General features: G+C 31.4%; 3 protein-coding genes across 4 annotated transcripts; all 3 read right to left on the bottom strand.

Moving 5' to 3' along the window:
• LOC110607898 (Holliday junction resolvase MOC1, chloroplastic) lies at positions 1–4,246 on the bottom strand. The gene is made up of 6 exons (XM_021747063.2): positions 3,715–4,246; positions 3,348–3,453; positions 2,551–2,603; positions 2,008–2,139; positions 1,747–1,819; positions 1–686 (listed from the first exon to the last, which is right to left on the bottom strand). Exons 1-6 carry the CDS (start codon positions 4,180–4,182, stop codon positions 598–600), a joined length of 921 nt encoding a protein of 306 aa, XP_021602755.1. The 5' UTR covers positions 4,183–4,246; the 3' UTR covers positions 1–597.
• A 4,681-nt stretch (positions 4,247–8,927) lies between these two features.
• LOC110609401 (F-box protein At2g26850) lies at positions 8,928–13,610 on the bottom strand. Of its 2 annotated transcripts, XM_021748954.2 has the most exons (5): positions 11,921–13,607; positions 11,749–11,828; positions 11,477–11,655; positions 10,853–10,927; positions 8,928–9,481 (listed from the first exon to the last, which is right to left on the bottom strand). In XM_021748954.2, exons 1-5 carry the CDS (start codon positions 12,605–12,607, stop codon positions 9,294–9,296), a joined length of 1,209 nt encoding a protein of 402 aa, XP_021604646.1. In that variant the 5' UTR covers positions 12,608–13,607; the 3' UTR covers positions 8,928–9,293. The 2 variants fall into 2 exon arrangements, with proteins under 2 accessions (XP_021604646.1, XP_043810117.1); XM_043954182.1 differs by lacking the exon at positions 10,853–10,927 and having other exon boundaries at positions 11,921–13,610.
• Positions 13,611–19,566: 5,956 nt separating this feature from the next.
• On the bottom strand, positions 19,567–21,028 carry LOC110609775 (heat stress transcription factor B-4d). The gene is made up of 2 exons (XM_021749570.2): positions 20,569–21,028; positions 19,567–20,322 (listed from the first exon to the last, which is right to left on the bottom strand). Exons 1-2 carry the CDS (start codon positions 20,818–20,820, stop codon positions 19,750–19,752), a joined length of 825 nt encoding a protein of 274 aa, XP_021605262.1. The 5' UTR covers positions 20,821–21,028; the 3' UTR covers positions 19,567–19,749.

Below are 21,028 nucleotides of genomic sequence, written 5' to 3'. Positions count from 1 at the left end.
CACAAAAAAGCAAAAGCATTTGGGATAATCAGATGATTTGTTCAGATACCGTTGTTAAGAAATTTTAGAATTTAAAACTGGGAGAGAAATTGGCAAACATGAAGATGAGTTTATATGATGATACATGAAAATGGAGACGTTTATAGTGGGCATGCTACATTGTTTTCTTAATCAAAATATTTAAATTATAAAACTGTATCTCAATTGAAATGAGATTTTTTTTTTTTTAAGGAGGAAAAAGCACCTGGGAACATTTGTACAAATTCTCCTGTTGAACAATGTCAGGTAGACAGCAAATGATAAGCCTTAAGCCACCACGTTTATCTTACAATTTACGAATATGCCAACCTCGTGAATTGGAGGGGCCCAAAACAATACCAATTCACAAAACAATGGCCATCTGTCTGCAAGAAATCTCCTCGTTTTTTTCTCCTGCCACCATGAACGTCAGGGTTATCAATGCTCTCATGGCCAAAATTCTTTATGCTCTTCATTTATCAGCTGCTTCATCTTGCAACTCGTGCTCACAAATTTTGCAAGTAGCGTCAGTATAAAGAACATAGAGGTGAGAGTGGGCTGCCAAGCAATCTGCCAGATTTAAGGCAATTCATCTGAAATGCATGATGTGCCTGAATTCAACTTCAGGCCTTTGCCGTATGCAGCAATAAGTAATGCCTCTGCTCTTCCTGCAAATATCAAATACTAATGAAAAATGGATTCTCTTGAATTTGAAGGTAGCATTATTTTTTGGAGCTTGTGCTAGTAATACTCACGTCCCAGCAAAATTTGCAAGTTTTGAGAAAAATGATTCTCATTTATGTAAAGATGGCAGCCAAACTACGGATTAAATTTCAAATGATTTCACCTCATACAGGAATGAAGTGAGGTAACAAGGCAGAGATGGATTTTCTATCACACGAGGGATAGGGATCCACCCTTGTTCCTTGCCATTTTAATTAGTTCATGCCTCATGCCGTTGCATTTCTCTAATCAATGAGAGCAGAGCTCAGGTAAATCAGAAGTTGAAATTACTGAGTGCCCCTAAAATTTTCAAATTAAACAGAGCTAAAAACTAAATCCACACTCTGCAACTCTGCTAATGCTAGCAGACTGATGGTATTGGGTGCCACAAATGGATCATTTCTATTATATGGGTCTATCATGATGTGTGAGAGAGAGAGAATAATTCAAGAATATAGAGAGAAGGTGGCTCCAATTTGTATGATCATATAGAACATATCCCTGATGATGCAATGCACTAGCATGGAATGAGTCTCATATGACAGAAGCCAAAAAAGGACCATGTAAATATCTTAACAAATGTAGTAAAGAGGGATTTAATCTCTTGATAGATTGTAGAATATGTTGGGAAAGAATCCATATAGCTGATCCCAAATAGATCAGGACAAGGCTTATTCAAAGTGCACTGATAATAGAGGATGGGAGTCTGATTAGTTACCTAACATGGAACTTCTAAATTCATATGACAAAAATTATAAGTTATGTTAATTTTGAAACTCAGTCACAAGCAAAACTCTATTATTGGAAATTGAAAGTTCCATTGAAGAGCATGTGTCCAGGCCATCCAAGAGATACTGGCTCATGCATCAAGTCGAGGACCTTATGCTGAGATCATGGAAAAGAAAACTGAAGACTATTGAGGCAAGCATTTGAGGGACTAGTAAGCACATTTCCAACACAATTAAATGATGATACTTTAAGGGGTTAAGGACACATAACAATTACCATGGTCTTTTTTCCTCGTCAGCACTGAACTCAGTGATGGAAATAATGTTGATGCAACCCTTCGACTTTCATCCTGTCAAAATCCAACATCAATTATGAATAAAGTTGATCTTATGAAAATTTATTAAAGATTGTGCAAGAATTTTTGCACCCAGTTGGTAAGAGTAATATCTAGGGCAAATGGTGTGTGCAACTGTGCGTCCAATAACCATGTTTGATGAATCAGAAAAACAAACAACATGAATTAAGAAATACACCAACCTTTGTACAGCTGCTTCCAGAGAGCTCATATTCATTCTTCCATGTTACAGATGGCACTGGAACTACAGAGTATCCAGATGCCACTAATATGCCAATCCATAATCCATAACCAAATCCTCCACTCCACCATCCCTTTATAGAAGCATAGAAAAATACTCAGTATTGAGGCCTCCATTGCCGCACACACCCCCAAAAAAAACAAACAAAAAAAAAATCACACACAGAGAGACACACTTCTTTCTCATATTCACCACAAACTCAAAATAGAAGCCATTTAAAGGTTTAAAAGACATTAAATATAACAAAATTCGCCACCAGAATGGCACAGTTCTTAAGACAATTCAGTAAATTGAAGCAGTCTCTATGAGGAAAAGATGTACAGGACAATTCCTCAGCTGCATGGACAATAGGTTGCCGACCTCTTACCACAGGTACAATCAAAGTACTGCCAGTTTAATCTTTTTTTAAACATTATTATTGCTGAACCACAAAAGGAAGTCAAAATAGAAAAGAATACTATTCTTATTGATATGCCACACTAACCTGTTTCCCGTCTTTTGGAAATGGCATCGATTGCTCAATGTATGCAGTAGTTCCTGAAATGAGAAAAAAACATAATGCTTTGTAGTTTTTCAAGCATAAATAGCAATTGATGACAGAAATCAAGAGATGCAGGTACCATAACCATATATAACCAAAGGTTATAAAATGAACACACACCAAATATATCAACTAATGCGAACTAGAAAATTTCTCAGATACATAGGTGCAGACAAGTAAATGGCAAAGCCTATAGCATAAATGAACCAGAAACACATAATTTAATTCATATACTGGTTACAAGGTTTTACCGCAACGTTAAAGCAAAAGAAGGTGATCTACTACCATGTTTATGCTAATCATTATGACTTTATGTACTTAGACAAAATCATGGCACTGTCATTCTGTGTCTTATCAATGAAGTTTCATTCTAAAAAGACCATCAATTCTAATTATATTTCATCCGTTGTTTCTCAATGAAATCACCTCCACCTCTTACATTTTGGAGGTATCCGAGAGCTACTGATAATCTCCATAACAATCATGAGATGGTGAATTTTAGTCTTGCCTCTCAATGGGCCACGGAAAAACAAACATCTAAGGAGGAACCAATGCACCTTTAACACATTGACAGGCACATGTAAATGCATATTGATAAGCCACTCAAGATGAACCAAAAGGAAGGAAAGAGAGAGAGAGAGATAACAACCACGGACTAACAATAAAGTATTCAGAATCAAATAAATCAGCGTAACAAATAAGTTTGAGAATAACAATAATCTTGCGAAAGATAACCATACCAATTGGAGCATCAAAACTACGAAGCAACTGAACAATAGACTTAGCATCTAAACGCTTCCGAATTCTTTTTCCAACCAAAACGTTCAAGTGAGGTGCATCAAACACCTGCAAGGGAAAAGAATATATCATGTAAATTGACAGGTCAAGCTGTGCCTATTTAGTCGGAGAAAATTATTAACTAATAGATGCCAAAATGTTTCTCTGACTAAATGGAATATCACAAGAGGGAAAATTGCAGCCGCAAAATTTAATTTTCCCCTTTTGTTTGGCGACCCATAATTCAATTCCAAACTATGAATAAATGGTAACATGTTTCACCATTTAACTTGAAAAATAGCAAATGGGTAATTGAATAAGAGCGTCTACCTGAGCAGAACAACCGGACTCATCAATTTTCAAGAGGGCGAGAGCACCGGAAACATCGGGGTCGACACCGATGACCCATTCGGGACCCACATTGTTCGGGACGGGATCAGTTCCACCGCAAGCAGAAAGCTGAGTTTGATTATCAGGACAGGGGCAAGAAAGAGAGTCTAACCAGTCCTCCTTCAATCGTCTTGCAGCTTCAGCTATAGTAGCCCTAGCCTTGACACTGTCCCTTGAAGTACCACCATCACTGCTGCAGCTGCTTCTTCTTAAGCCATGAGGTGAAGTGAGAGAATTTGTAGTGCAAAAGGGTTTTAGGTAAGATATAGATGGGATTAAAGAGAAATTGGCTTTGAGCCTCGGCAAGAGTGAGTTCATGAATTGGGGTTTTGGGGATTGTAGGATTTGTGGTCTGATTTTGAAGGTTTCCATTTCATTCAAAGTTTGTAACTTTGCATTTGCATACATGAAAGAGATGAAAAGGAGAAAGATTTCAACTTCAAAGTTTAGCTCTTTTTTGGAGCCAGGGCATAAAAGGCTAATTAAAAATATACCATCACTCAGTTGGTTGTTTTAAAATGAATTAAATGATTTAGTTGGATTTAATTTGATGAATTTAAATTTTTAATAAATTTTTATTTTTTTATTTTATTTTAATATTTTAAAATTTAATTAAAATATTTTAATTTTAATATAATTTAATCTTTCTATTATTAAAAATAGAAAGATTTATAATTTAATTTTTGAGTATTACTATTATTAATAAATTAATTTTTATATTTTTAAAAATTTATTAAAACGTTACCTTTTTATTTCCGTTAACAATTAATATTTTTATCTATTCTTACCATTAAAAATATAATAAAAAATTAAATGCCCCTTTTATTTTCCTCCTCCTCCTCCTTTTTTTTCTTTATTTTCCTCCTCCTCCTTTTTCTTCTTCATCAATTCTTCCTCCTTCTTATACTTATACTTCTTCTTCTTCTTTTATTTTTATTTTTGCTTCTTCTTCTGCTTCTACTTCTGCTTCATTTTCTTCTACTTCTTCTTCTTATTTTTCTTCTTCTTCTTTTTTTTAGGAAAAACTAAATGGAAAGAAACAATAAGGACATTTTAATAGATGTCAGAAAAGATATATATTATTTTATTGATAAAAATAAATAATAAGAACATTTTAATAGATATAAGAAAATATAAAAACATTTTAATAGATTTTTTAAAATATATAAAGGGACGATTTCATTAATGGAAAGAAACGATAAATGAGAAAATATAGAGATTATTTCATTGATGGAAAGAAACGATAAGTACATTTTAATAAATATAAAAAAAGATGAAAATGTTTTAATAAATTTTTAAAAATGTAGAAACTAACCTGTTAATAATAGCAATATCCAATAACTAAATAAGGAGTTTTATTTGAGGGTAAAATTTTATTTTAAAAATTTTTTCTCTCCTCTTTATCTAATTTTAACAAAAAAAAAAGACGTAATAACTATTTTGTTGACGGAAATAAAAAATAATAATATTTTAATAGATTTATAAAAATAAAGAGACTGACTTGTTAATAATGACATTATCTAGAGACTAAATTATAAATATCACTTAAAAATAATATATTATTATCACTAATCGGTTCGATTCGGTTCGATTTTTTTATTTTTTTAAAATCAAATCTATTGTTTTTAATTTTTTATGATTAAAATTAAATCAAATCGAAATAACTGAAATTTTTAAAATTAAAAATTAAATTGAAATAAATAAAAATTTAAATTAATTTTTTAAATTAATTCGATTCGATTAATTTCTAATTCCTACGATTGAACAGTATCTTTATACTATTAAAAAGTAAAAATACTATTAAATATTTTGTCAAAATTTGAATTTTTAATACTATTAAAAAGTAAAAATAGAGTTAGGAGAACATGCTAAGATTGTATAAAGTTAAACTTCTTACATAGTAAAAAAATATCTTATTTCTCCAACATCATATTATCTTCGATGTAAGACATAAATACAGTTATGTGTTTTATACACTTATGATTGAGTATTTAGTTTACATTATAAGAATTATAGTTCAAAGTTTTAATTAATAATTTTCATATTCCACAAATTTTTTTAAATATAATAAAAAATAGATATAACATCAATAAATGCATTGATTAGTATAGCATGAAGCTAATCCCAAGACAAAATTTACTAGAAAGGTTATTGTCCGGCCATGCTGAAGGTCAACCATCAGGGTGGGTCGGGTCACGGGTTATCGGTTCAATTCTAGGTTCCGCTTAGTTGGGTTATCTTTTGTAATTGGGCCTTATATGTTTATGTAATGCTTGTGATTTGTAGGCCTTGGGCCAATTTTAATTTAATGAATACTATTATGATTAAAAAAAAACAAATTTTATATTTACGAGTTAATAAAAAATAAAATAAAATAAAAAGTTAAACTTGAATTTTCAAATATATAGTCAAAATAAATTATATTTAATAATTTATCTTTTTGACGGAAAAATAGACAAATAACGTCCATCCATCGTAACAGTCAAAGAGAATATAATTTTTTTTCAATTTAAAGAAAGGAGAAAAACATATTTGAAGATGTAATGAGGAGAAAAACATCAAGAAAAGGTATAAAAACGATGCGTTATAGTTGGAAATGGACAAGGGACTTGAAAATCTGATCAAATGGATATGTGGGTGATGAATGGTTTGTTGACTTGGCAATGTTTTGTCTATAGATAGCAACAGACAGTTACCAAGAATCCTTCTTTTTTATATATATCTTCTAAACTTTTGAAGGATAGTTTGGAAGCTAATGTCTAAAGGAGACCCAACTCTTCATATATAACGTTATACTTGAACTGGAGGAGTTGGGTTTCTTGGTTTCTGGGATCAAGATCAACAACAAACACTTCATCGTACCTGCCTTCCCTTTTGTTTTTGTCTGAAAAAGATCGTATCTTTATTATTTATAATCACCATGTCTGCTCAAGTCTCCATTAATCCTTCTTTCTTTGCAAGTGCACCCACAAGTCCTTCTTCTCCGTTTCATCAAAATATGTGTTTCTACAGTGTCCCTAATAGCCCCTCCAAAAGGACGTTGGATTCCACCAGTGTTCTCACAAATACTAATTCTACAACCTCCTCCACCACCACATCCACCACCACAACTCCCAAATCTTGTGATGGTCTTAATTTGGATGATATTGAATTTGAAACGAATCGTCGTTTCAGTGAGAATGATCTCGTTTACCATGACGATGATGATAGTGATTCAGACTCTAGTGACGATACAATCGATTATCAGCAAGAAAGGCTGAGGAAGCATCAAAGGAAACGTCACGAGTCGCTTCCTGCCATGGCATTTGCTGACGAGTTATTCTGTGAAGGAAAGGTGATGCCTCTAAATCCTCCACCTTGTCAAAAATACTCGAATGGTAATGCTACTGGTGGTGATCATAAAGCTGGTAAGTTTTCCTTAAGCCCAAATTCCATTTATAAGATTCCATTCACAAAGAGGAGTTTGTGGAATGATGATTTTGATCCGTTCGTGGAGGCTCTTGAGACTGTTAAAAAAGGACGCCATCATAGACGTGCATGGTCCATGTTGCCTTTACGTGCATTCACCCACTGGAATTCTGATGAGATCATGAAGTACGACCACCAGAACTGTTTACATGCAAGCCCTGTCATTCTCTGCCCAACCAAGCCAATGGAGGCCAACGGATCACCAGCTCCCATATGGATGAGTCCTCAACGACCTGTTAACGAAGGTTCGAAGAGCCCCATAAGGCTGGCTGAGCCCAAGGGAGTTTTATTTGCAAGAAGGGCTAGAATAGTGCAAATGGGTATGAAAATGGGTATCAAATACCCACCCAAGCCCACCACCACGGCTGTTCCTCATGCAGAGCCAATGGTGCAGGGAGGAGATCACGCAGGACTAAGTGCAAGGCCTTGCCATTCAGGAAATAAGTGGCATAGAATCATGAGCTTTAGTTTCAGGAGTTCATCCATGAACAGAGCAAGTAATGAACACAAGCACAGAGGTCACAATGAGGAATTTTCAAGGCCCAAAATATTAAGAAAATTGAGCTTCAGTTCTAAGAAATTAGTTCATGGGAATGAGGAGAAAGCAGCATCTCAAATGACCAAGATGACCCTAGTCAGATACAGACCAAAGTTGCTTTTATGCATGGGTTATGGGGCAAAATATGCAAAGTGAGTGTCCTTTATTGTCTATTTGTACTATGTAGAGTCTGTAGAAAGCCATCCCTACCTGTTTCTGGGATGTTTAATGCTTGGATTTTGCTTTTTTTCTTTTTAACCTTTTGTTTTCGTATATAGGACTTGTGTTGTACCCTTTGATATTGATTTTGAACTTGCAAAGGATTGATTTTTCTCTTGCCATTACGGCTTCAAATATTGTTGCAAAGGATTAATACTTGTTTGGAATAAAAATTTTATAATAATTCAATTCTTTTCTATTAATTTTTTTGTTAGAAAATAAAATTATGCATAATTTTATAAGAATTTATTTGAATTTTTTTTCTTACAAAATGAATATAATGGTAACAAAGACTAAGGGATTATGAGCGTAGAATGAAGGTAAATTCTCTACTTTTAATATATTAAACTCGAACTGAGATTCAAACTCAGTAACTTTTCAGTCCATTTCTCAAAAGGATTTGGTACTATTAACCTGAAAGCTCAGTGGTGGAAATCTCCCATCTGAATGCCTATGACATTGAAGCAGAGTTTCTCTATCTTTCACATTCTTACCACACTGAAAGCTTTTCTTCATTCACAAAAGTTGATTGTTAGCTTTATTGGTATGATTTTGAAATGCCTTAGATACAAAGCAAATTCAGTTTAGCCAAAGTTTTAAGCTTCAATGACAGGCTAGTGAGAAGGGAGGAGGCTATTTGATGATCCTCCATGTGTACATGTATCTTCCTTTGCAATCATGTCAGGTCTTAATGTTGAAGTTCAAGGCCAGTTCTGTGGGATTATGCATGAAATTTGCATCAATGAAAGACATTTTCCAAGCGAAATCATAATATGAAAGTAACGTTTTGATATAAACGAATTCAAATAACTTTTAAATTTAATTTTCACTTAGCTTAAAATCGTTAACCCAAATTACTTAATAGTTTTTTTTTTTTAAACTATTTTATAAATGGCAATTTTATCCTGTATAATGCTGGACGTGGGACTTCACATGAAATCTATTGTAGAACTTTTTCCCAAGTGAAATTTTTACACACATCAATCATGTCTTAGATATTGTACATGAAATTTGCATTAATGGGAGACATTTTACATAGATCAGGATCACATGAAATGGGCATGAAATCCTGCCTCGGAAAAAATATGAAAAAGAAAAACAAGTGGAAAAAAAAGAGAGATGAAGATGTCCTCCACATTTATGCAGCTAAATCAGAAGCCTACTTTTCAACTTTTACAAGTTGCTGTAATACAAGTGTAAATGGAAAAATTTCAATCTTTAGTGGAAGAAGTAGAGGCTTCTGTGATTAAAATCATCATGCTCATTATGTTTAAGCTTTAGCCTGGAAAAACTCCTACTCCAAGATTTCTCTTGGCCAAAGCTGCTTCCACCTGGAAATTTCTTCTTTGCTTTTTAGCTTTCTAATTCCTCCATAGAATCCATCTGCTTCATTTCCCTCCTCCCTATGCTCTTTCCTGTTGATCATTGTACATCTCCACCGCGAGCCACGAGTGTACTGATGAAACTCCAAAACTACAGTGTCTGTCGGCACAAATTTATTGTTAAAAACCCAGAGGATACAATCAACTCAAACTTTCAAACACCACTATTCCGTTTGTGATTGCAAAAAATTCAGTTCTTTTTTTGATTAACATATTCTAACTTGGGGTGTTTATGAGAAAGAATGCTTGTTGGAAATGTTTCAACAAGTTTTATCAACTTCCTTGGCAAGTATGGCACTGATCCAACTTTTGCAAGAAAATGATATGGAAGATATTTATTTATGTTCTTATCTTCGTTCTCAAGTTCCTTCAATATTTATTGTGTGTGTATGTTTGTCCTACTTTTTCCTCTCAGTGCTTGATGACACAAGGTCACCTAATTTAATGTCAACACCAGCAATTATGGTAACTAGAAGGTAATAGAGAAGGAAGAAAAGATGAATTGACATCATTACTCGAATCCGAAAAGTGACAACACTGATAAATAGACCTTTCCTGATATCTAACCAAGATAGACTATGACCATTTGAAGATAAAAATCACAAAGTAGCTGAAGACCAATCATCATCATTTAGCAGGATTTCTGGGTATCAATTTATTTATTCATTTATGTTAATGAGAAAGAACATGAAGTTTCTAGCTAGAGCTAAAACAAGTGGAAAATGACCTCATTTTCAACCATAAGTTCCAAAAGCTAGGGCTATAAGAAATGAAATAGTTTCATCATACAGCACCAGACATGTTGGAATACAAAACATATTCTCTTTTATCAAAGTTGCAAGTAGCAAAGAAGAGAAAGTGTCCTTTTTGATGATGTAACTTGACTAGTGGGTGCAGTTTGCTTAAAAGACAATTGAGGTCCATTAGGTAGGGAAGATAGGAAGACAGAAAATTTAATGAGAGATGTGAAGATTACAATAATTTAAATAAAAAAAAAAAAGATTCCAACTTAGCAAACAAATGAAGATCTATGCGAGGCACTATGTTCTTTCATCAATGTGGTTGCCCATTAATATTCTACTGAGACAAAGGTTATCACAATGTTGGTGGAAGGCATGACATACTGACAGGGATTTGTGCTGGGGACCAATCAAATAAGCATAACTTGTGGTCCAAAAATTGAAAATTGGGATTCAAGAAAAAAAAATTCTGAAAAATGGGTCTAATGTGTGAAAGTAGACTTTACAGTAATCTCATCCACATTTCAAGAGGAAAGTTGTTAATGGCATCTTTTCTTGAACATGAGGAATTACCATTCAGCTATTGCTATTGGTTTTAGACTTGATATATATTAGTTAGACTCCCCAAATTTTTAGTTTGTTTTTCCTTATCTCTTATTTTTATGGGGAATCACATGGAGCATAAAGTGAAACTTGCAAGGAAAAAGGAGAAGATGAAGAGATGAACTTACTGCTATTATGACACAGGCAATAATTTTCATTCCCATCACATGATTCCAAGTGACCAACAACTCCATACCACCAACCTGCAAATGCATATGCCATATTTAATCAAAATATTTAACTACTCCAAATTGTAATTTAATAAATAAATAAATAAATTCTGCATCCACATGTTTGCAAACTTATGTAGGCATTTTTAAGGGCAAATGCAGAAAGAATAACATAAAAAATTTGTTTTCTGCTGTCTCTGCCTCTTGCAGACAAGAAGAGTATTGTCTATGAAAATTTTTCCTTAGATTTCTTCAGTTCATCAATATAAAAATCATTTGTCTCCATCTTTTCTCTTCCTATCAATGATGAGGTGATTAGTATTGAATTGGTCTTCTATCATACAGATTATGTGCAAGTTGAAGAACTATTTTTTGTATTGGTTCCACAAAATCTTGGAAAATATGACATGGAAAATCATTTTCTGGACATTGTGTTCATGTGTTTGTGCAAAATCTTTTCCTGGAAACTGTAACTTTAAGAAGGCAGAAAAGGCTCAATTTTTCAAGCAACCACAAGCTCTGACAGATAAAACTATAAAAGATAAATCTTCAGATTGGACAAAGGCAGTAGCAAGAACAAACCATAAGGGAATTCTTTGTTTCTTCTCCACTGAATCTCAATGTGATCACCAGGGCGTAAATCATTCAAGCAATCAGAGATGTGCAGATCATGTGGAGAAGTATCAACAGGTGGTGCTCTGATCCTGTCCCATTGCACACCAGTTTCTATGGCAATTGCTCTCCTTCCATGTGGTGGATACCTGAAATGGTGACAAACCATGTAAACTTCACTCCATTAGTATTACTGCAACACCAGCATGTTGTCCAAAAAAGGACAGCTTATCCTCCATTACCTGGCTTGAAAAGTATCAGTCTGAGGATCATAGCTAAGTTCAGCATCATAACAAGACAACATGAACCCAACATGCCCATTCTGCAGTAGATAAAGCATCACAAATCATTCCTCTAAATTTTATTGAACTTGAAAAAAATTGATATGTATATATACATGTTTAAATTGAGTACCTCACGGTTGTAGACCTGAGCTGGGAACCAGAACCTGCCAGATTCAATAGCAAGGTACCAGGACATTATAGAATCAACAGACAAAGAACTGCTGTGCTTGAAACTATTATCATTGTTAAGCTTATCATCCTTTGATTTCATCCAAGAAGAAGGCCAAACTATAGATAGAAGCTTCCTCAAGCTTTTCTGCTTGCTCAGTTTGCAACTTCCAAAATCCTTGCTTGAAGCTATATGAAATTGCCACTCTCTGTAAGCAGAAGGACCAATAATCCTCCCCCATTTCTTCTTCATGTGCCTTTCCCACAGGTGATCACTGATGCACCTTTCCCTCAAAGAAGTACAAACACCTGCCATGCTACAAAGCCCAGCAGGTGATAGCCTCTCAAGAATGCAGTCCAAAGCCAATTCTGGCAAGTCCAAAATTGACATCTCTCCAGTCTCATCCACGGGATTTTCTAGCTTTCCATGTGAAGAGAGAGTCATTCTCTTTATGGAGATTTTAGAAGGAATTTTAGAAGCTCTGAAAAGGGTAACTTTTAGGGACTCAAAATAAGGAAACAAAAACAACTCTTTCCAGAACCAAAGAGACAGCAATCTCACCTCAGTAGCCCATGAAGGTAGTGGCTTGTGAGGGAGAGACTTCAAAAAGATGAAGGAGAAACAAGTGATCAAGAAGTAAAGTAGCATTTAGAAAAAGGGGAATTCTTTTTAGGGGTCAAATTCAAGTTTGGCATAAATGGTAGATTGATAAAGTGGAAGAAGATCAAATTTAAGGAACAAGTAGTGGAAAAAAGGAAAGGTGAAAAGAAAAAGAGAAGACCCAATTGTCTCCTTCTCCTCTTCTCCTACCTCAACAACTTTAAAAAACAAGAGAAATAACCAGTGGGATCTTCAAAATATATGTATTTATAATGAAAATAGCTTTCAACATATGGGTTCTAATTGGTTGTGAGAAAGCCCACCAAACCCAACCAGTGGGCCTCCTCTTCAAAAGTCTAATTAAGAATCAAATAAAGATGCTAATCTGCTGAAACTCTTCAAAGAACAAATTCACTTTGGTAAGATTTCACCTCATGACCCAATTAAAGAACCCAAGATTCCAACTAAAACAGCACAATTCTCTCTCTGAGATTAGAGTACAGCCCCGATCAACAGCTGTCGTTTAAAGATCGGATTTTTACAAGACAAAGAACAAATTGAGGGGTGCGTTGGATGAACCCAGTTAAGAATAAGAGGCCAATGAAATGATGGTGGGGTTATTGGGATCTAATATGGGTCTCTGACACTTGGAAATCCCAAGAAAAAGAAGAGTAGATGAGTCTAGATACAGATACCCATATCAACAAAAATCTAAATTTTTTGGTAAAATAAACAAAAAAAAACTGAAATCTTTTATCAAAACAAAGTGGATTGATTATACAGATCTGGGCTAGTTGGGATTTGAAGCACAATTAGGTGCACCCAACAAACTCAAGATCTGTATAAACTATAGAAAAAAGGAAACTCAATATAACAACAAAAACCAAAAGAGACAAAGGAGGTTAAGTTAAGACAGTGGGCGAGAAAGAGAAAGAGATGACGATGAATGAAGGTGATGTCTCTTCACCTCATTCCATCATTTTTCTTTGTCATAAACCTTCTCTCTCTTTCTCTCTGCCTCTGCTGACAGAGGAAAAATAGAGAGATGAGGTAAATTTATAAGCTTTTTAATGGATGGCTATGGTTGAAGTTATGGGTTCTTTCGTGCATATCAAGGAAATTTCTTTCTTTTTTTTTTCGAAAGAAAATAGAGAAAGACCTTTTTTTCCTCTCTCCATGATTTTTCTTTCTGACATGTTTGTTACCCCTAAAAGGAAAAAACAGTTAACTAACGTCCAACTGGAATGAGATATATGAAACAGGTGGTCTAGAGGTTGCCCATGGATTGCCTATGATAAAGCAACACGTGACAAAAAAGAAAATTTTTCTTGTTCAGACTGCCCATAATCCTGGAATTTGTTATTTGCTTATGTTAGATTTGGTTGCGGTGCGATCCATTGTCCATTATACGGCTGTAGATTAGATTCCTATTTTAAGAGATTAACTGTTTTCTAATTTTACTGTTGTTCTTTCATTTTATTTTTCTGGTCTTAGTGGACTAAGAGGTTGTCATAGCTTGTCCTGGTTAATCATGGAAACTTTCAAATTTAAATTAGTATTAAAAAATAAAATTTATTTATTTATAATAACAGCATATATCAATAAAATTTAATCTAAATATTTAACATTTTGCTTATATTAATATATATAAAAATAATTATTTGTAAAACTACTTGTAAAGTTAAAGTATGAAAAATAAATAATATTATATATTAGTACACATGTTTTTTTTTATTTATTTTATATATAATTCCTATTATGCGTATAAAAAAATTCCACTCAGAGGAGAATCTGCCCTCAACAAAGTCCACATGGGTGACTCTGGAAAAGGTAGCTTTCCGGTGGCGGTGGCTGGCGGTGGCTGCTTTGCAAGAGAAATTGTGGTGGGCCATGGACTGTGTGGAGTTGCAATCATGTCATATTCAAGTCTTTTCCAAGCCTTACCTCGTTCATATGTAAATCTAGTCTGTATTTTCTTACGTGCAAAATTCATCTACTTTATAAAATTATAAATATTCATTATAAAAATTTTAGTTCACATTTTTATTTATTTTAAACTAATAAATTTTAAAACATAATTACATATCAACTGAACATTATCCGCTCTATATTATTATTTTAAAAGTATTTTTATATAAATTAATCAAATTATATTCATCACGGTATTTAGCACTCGTAAAAATATTAATTATTTTTTAAATTTTTTTAGTAATATATTATTTTTAAACAGATATATTTATAAATTATTTAATTATGAAGAAATTATTAAAAAATAAAAAATTAAATAAATGGGTGAAGCAAACAAGGATTAATTAAATAGTATTTAATAAGATGGTAAAGTAATTATTAGGAGTGAGCAATTCGTAATTCAATCGAATAAATTAAAAATTAAAATTTTAGTATTTATAAAAATTGAATTAAATTAATTTTGATAAAAAATTAAATCAAATTAAATTAATTTAATTTAGTTTGATTTAATCGATTAAAATTTTTTAATGTTAATATAATCTATTTTTTTATATTATTAAAAATAATATATTATTATCATTAATTGATTTGATTTAATTTTTTTTAATAAAAATCGATTCGAATCGAAATTTTTAAAATTAAAAATAAAATTAAAATAAATAAAAAATTAAATTAAAATTTTAAATTAATTTAATTAATTTTTTTAATTTCAACTCAATATTGCTTACTTCTAATTAATTATTTTGTGGATACTTAGTTTGGATAAAGAAAAGCAAAAATAAAAATTGGTCTATAACCTCATTATGAGTCAGGTTTGTATTGTTGACTTAGCAAGAAAATGGATAAAAAAACAAAAAGAAATTTCTTCTTGTCGTAGAATGTCACCACTGGATAGCCGGTTTTGTTGACCTTTTATTTCAATTCTGATCATAAACTTTAAAGTGAATTATCCGTTCGTCCATGATAATACAATTCTAAATTATTGATGTGTCATCATCTCTTTTTTGCGAGTATGAATTTACAAGTAATTTTAAATAATATTTTTATATTTAAATCAGTATAAAATATATAAAAATTTGAAAGTAAAAAATTAATATAATAAAATAAGAGACATAATATGCAAAAAAATCATTATATAAGCTCTATTTTATAATAATTTTAAAAATAATATCTAAAATTTGAAGTATTTAATAATTAAAAATGTAAATTATAAAAAAATTATTTTTTATAAAATCACACTTCGTTTTTTTATTGTTGCAGATTGGATAATCACAATACACTCATATTTTAAAAACTTCTGTTAATCATTTTAAAAATTAATTAATGTATTTTTAAAATCAATTATAATAAAATAATTTTTTTAAATATTCAATTGTTCAATATGGAAAATTCAAACTTAAAATACGTCATAAATATATTTTTAACTATCTAATAAATTTGACAAAATTAAAAAAAAAAAAAAAAGACAAAAGGTGGGTTGGTGTGTAGAAGTTGGTTGAAGGAGGATGGTAGGGTTAGATTTGGGATTAGGATTAAGAGATTGGGATAAGGTAGACCCACCTGCTCACTAACTATAACTTAAATTCTCACCTTGGTTGGTAGAGTGAAGCAATGTCACTTTCATGACTAAATTTACAAATCATATAAAAAATATTTAATTATTGACATATTAATAATAATTATTTTTATAATTTTTTATTTAAAAAAATATAAATTTTTTAAATATAATCCATTTGCATATGCTTTTTTCAACAAAAGGCCAAGTTTGATTGTGGCCATTCACTACCTCTTTCTTTGTTGTCAATTGTCATGTACTTCAACTTTAAGAGAAGATGCCTTCTTTTATTTTCTTGCTTGCTTTCATTAAGGGTCTCCATAATCTAAGGAGAAAATAACATATGCTGTTTGATTTTTTTTTTTTTTTAAAAAAAAATCATAAAAGTCATCTCTAAAATTTTGAGGAAATTTTATTTTGCACATTTTCACAAATTTAAAAATTTTAAACATTGAAAATCTCAAATTTAGTATAAGAAAAAGGGAAAATTGCATGTAGACAAAAGGGTAAAGGAGATTTAGGCATATTCCCATTTGTTACTTTGAGATTTCCATAAGGTATGCAATCTTTTTGATGCTTTGTCCCCTAAAGTTGAAACATCTTATCTATCAAACACAACAACTATTGAATTTGGTACCCCACCAATTTTGCTAATACAAATGCCTGCCTTCCCTCGTGTGCCCATCGTTTTATCATTATTGTGCATGAGTTTGTCATTTTTTTTATTTATTATGTGAGAATTATTTTTAAAAATAATTATTAAATATTATTTGCATTATAAACGTATTAGTTATTATATTTTCTCCTTAATTAATTATTAATTATTATATTTTTTAATTAATAAAATAACCAGCGTTAAACAATATAAAATGACTTTTACTAATATTTTTCTTATTAGAATTTTCTTCTCCTTTTTTAATTAATCTATACTTACTAAATATTGTAAAATTATTAACTAAAATTTGGTGATCAAATGATTAAAAATGTAATAAGAGATTAAAAGCCAACCCATATACTCAAATATATAGCTTATGATTAGGGTGATTTCAAATTGAAAAAATCATTCCAACTAAATTAATTTGAAAATTCGATTTAATTTTTTTTATTCAGTTCGATTTTTAATTTTAAAAATTTTAGTTATTTTAATTTAGTTTAATTTTAAAAAAAAATTCGAATCGAACTGATTAGTGACAATATTATATTATTTTTAATAATAAAAAGATATTAGATCATATTAATGTTAAAATATTTTAAATAAATTTTAAAATACTAAAATAAAATATAAAAAATAAAAATTTTATTAAAAAATCAAATCGAATCGAATAGAACCGAATCAATTAATTTAATTCTATTTGATTTCTGACTAAAATAAATTCGATTCAATTTTTATAAATATTAAAATTTTAATTTTCAATTTATTCAATTTAATTTAATTTTAAAATTTTTAATTTATTCGATTTAATTTAATTTTGAACCGAATCAACCGAATAACCCACAAATTCCACAACTTACAATAAACTCTACATATCTTTGGGCCATTTGCCACGATAAGGTTTTGCGAGCCTAAGCTCCAACTTCTTATTTATTTTCAAAATTTTTTGACTCTTATTAACAATAATAAATTTTTATACACTAATTTTATTACTACTCTCTTTTTGTTAATGTTACAATTAAATAATAAAAAATTTATTAAAAAATGATTTTATTAAAAATATTTTTACGTAACGATTATAAAATTAAAATAGTTTTATTAATACTCTCTTTTTAAAGCGAAATTGAAAAAAATTTAGTTTATTTTTAAACTAAAAAAATAAATTATCACAAATTATTTGATTTTTACGACAAAAATTAAAAGAAAGAAAAATTGTTTGTGGTTTAAAAAGGTAGAGGCCCTATTAGCAACGTCACAGAAGCATAGGCCAAGAACCTTAAAACAACCCAATCACATAAGCCCAAAATACGCAGAGAAAGATCTATTCACAGAAGCCCAAAATCCTCATAAAAAGTTAATCACAGAAGCCCAAAAGCCCAAAATTATTTGAAACAAATATAAAGAAATTAACAATATTTCTTTGATCTTTTGGTAGATTAATTATTTAAAACTTTTATAGTATTTATGATTATAGAAGAATTTACAAAAATAAAATAAAATTGTTTAGAAGAGTAAGAAGAATGATCTGTCTTACTCAAAAGGAGTAAGAGAAGCCATGAGCTAAGTGGTAAAAAAAAAAAAGAAAAACCTTTAACTCCATCAACTGGGTAAGGGATGAGAATATAAAGTTATTGGAATTAGCATGAAAAAGCTGTAATTGTAGAGAAGAAGATGGGGAAGCAAAAACGAGGCATGACAAAGAAGAGCATATTATAGAACAATCCCAAAGCTATCTTTAACCCATCAAAAATCTTCCTTTATATTTATCTTTTTTCTGCTTATTGGGTGAGCCAATCATAAATATGGTTACTCTTTCTATGCCACTTTTTTTCTTCTTTTCAGAGAAAAAACACAAAGTAAAAGAAAAAAATTCTTAAGATTCCTGCCATCATATTCATATATAATGTCAAAACTCACACCGTTGCATGATTGCCTCCTCTCTCTCCCCCCACCCCACTTACATTCTCTCATTCTCATTTTCCTACCTTTTATTTTCTTCTGTTTTTTTTTCTATAACATATTTTATTTTTTATCTTAATATTACTACCAGCATAAACAAACAGAGCTAAACTTTAAAAAACTCAAACTTAATTCGTTAAAATTCGCTTGAATTTAAATTTTACTTATTTCGAACTCAAGCAGAGTATTAAAAAGTTCAAATTTTACTCATTTAGCAAATGAGTTTAGACGAGTTGAGTTTTTATCTAATTTAGTATCAAATAGTTTACGAGTAGTTAAATTTATTTAAATGTATAATGAGTTTTATTTAAAACTAATAAGTTTAAAACTAAAATAATTTTAGTTAAATAAATATATCTATAAATTAGCTCGTAAACTTATAAAAATAGCTTTTAAATATTAATGATTTGAATATATATGCAAGTTTAAGAGTGTAACTAAACTCTATAAAACTGAATTTTAAAAAATTTAGGTTTGACTCATAAAAATATATGCATAATTTGAATTTATTTCTCTTATAATAATAATCTTAGTTTACTTAACGAGATTATTCACGAGCCCTCAGAAACGAGTCAAGTTTACGAGTTTTAACGAGTCAAATATTATGAAGCTCAAGGTTGACTCGTTTACCAAATGAGCCTAAAAGTTAAACTCTTTCGAGTTTTTATCTAACCGAATCTGGAATAGTTCACGAATAATTCAGTTTATTTATACCCCTAAATATTACCTGAAAAAATTATGTCGGACATAACGATTCATAACTATTGTTTACTTCCAATTTATAGATAATTCATCTGAAATTACCAATAATGGAACTGTTTTCGTAGTTAATTCAATATTTTCTCCTAGCAAATTTTTTTTGAAACAGTGAATGAAAAATCTAGCTAGATTATCAATGGAGAGATCCAACATTTTTTTTTACCGACTCCAAAAGAACATGAGCCACTTATCTACAAAGCTCATCCTGTGAGATAAAATCTTGCCCAAAACAACTTGGAGCCAAACTGATTTTCTCAAAAAAGCTAAATATTAATCAAAAGAAGATCCCACCATGCACTAGTACAATGCTTGTTGATCAATCACTTCTGTGTGTAGCCTCTTCTTCCCACTAAGAGCAACTCCAAAAAGCTTCACTGATCCATTTGCTTCTTCACTTAAACTCACTGAAGACTTACCCAAACCAAAATCTCTAGGGCTTAATTGATCTTGACATGAAGGACCCAATTCTACAATCTTAGGAAATGTTGAAGAACTGTAACCCTTTTGCTCATGAGGGAGTGCTTGTGGAGGCTTTACATGGCTCTGGATGAAGTAGATGATGTCATTGTATAAGCTCTTCATGTGAGAGAGTTCTGATAAAAGCATGTAGTTTTTCCTTCTAAGTCTCTGATTATCTTCAGAGAGAGCTGTTAGGAGATCTGTTGTGGGTTTTGGAGATAATGGAAATATTGGAGGATCAATCCAGCCAAAAGTTTCTTCTTGTTGGAGAATTTGATGAGGAAGTATCACTGGTGGCTGCTGGTTCAGTGGTGTTTTTCTCCTGTGGATCTCAGATAACAAATTCTTTGCTCCTTTTCTAAAGTACTCATTTGCAAACTCCCATCTATCTGCTACTACTTTTTTAAACCCCTGCAATGTTATTACCTAGTTAATTCCACTAACAAGGCCATTGGAAACACATGAAAACTTCAAATTTCAAGTTATACATTCATTTTTAACTCAATGGGTAAGCCTGCAAGTTCATGAAGGAGAATAAGTTCATGAACATACTTAAAATAGATAGCATTTAGTCATGATGAAGAAGTTACTTCAGAGCTAAAACAATGGAGTCATGACTTTGAATAGAGGGAGAGAGAGGGAGAGAGAGAAGCTTACATAGGTGTTGAGCTGCCTAACAAAGCTTGAGAAGTTGTTGTGCTTAAAGTAGTTAGGAAGAAGATCTCTAGCAAACTCAGGAGGTCTCCACACAATAAAGGAAGTTTGATCATCCCCCCAAGAGACTATATGATCAGTGAGAGGATCATCAACAAGCTGATATGTCTTAGTTAAGAAAGGTGCAGGAACTGCCTTCTGTGACTCTACACAGAAAACCATCTCTTCATCACATCTCTCCACTGTAAAAGCCATTTACCATTAATCACCCAGAGCTTCAATCTCTTCTAATGGAGGAATATCACTGTAATAAAATGAAACTTCTGTGTTCAGTACTAATTATATAAGAATACCCAGAAAACAACTTGGACTGAAACATCCACTGGCCTTAGCTAGTCTTCTCTCTGTTTAAAGCAAATTCTTCTCTCTCTCCTCATTATAATTTTCCAGCTTTATGAAGCAG

Source organism: Manihot esculenta, chromosome 2, assembly GCF_001659605.2.
Source record: "Manihot esculenta cultivar AM560-2 chromosome 2, M.esculenta_v8, whole genome shotgun sequence".
NCBI lineage: Eukaryota > Viridiplantae > Streptophyta > Magnoliopsida > Malpighiales > Euphorbiaceae > Manihot > Manihot esculenta.
Note: the sequence above shows the minus strand (reverse complement) of the source record. Positions and strands in the feature narration are given on the sequence as shown.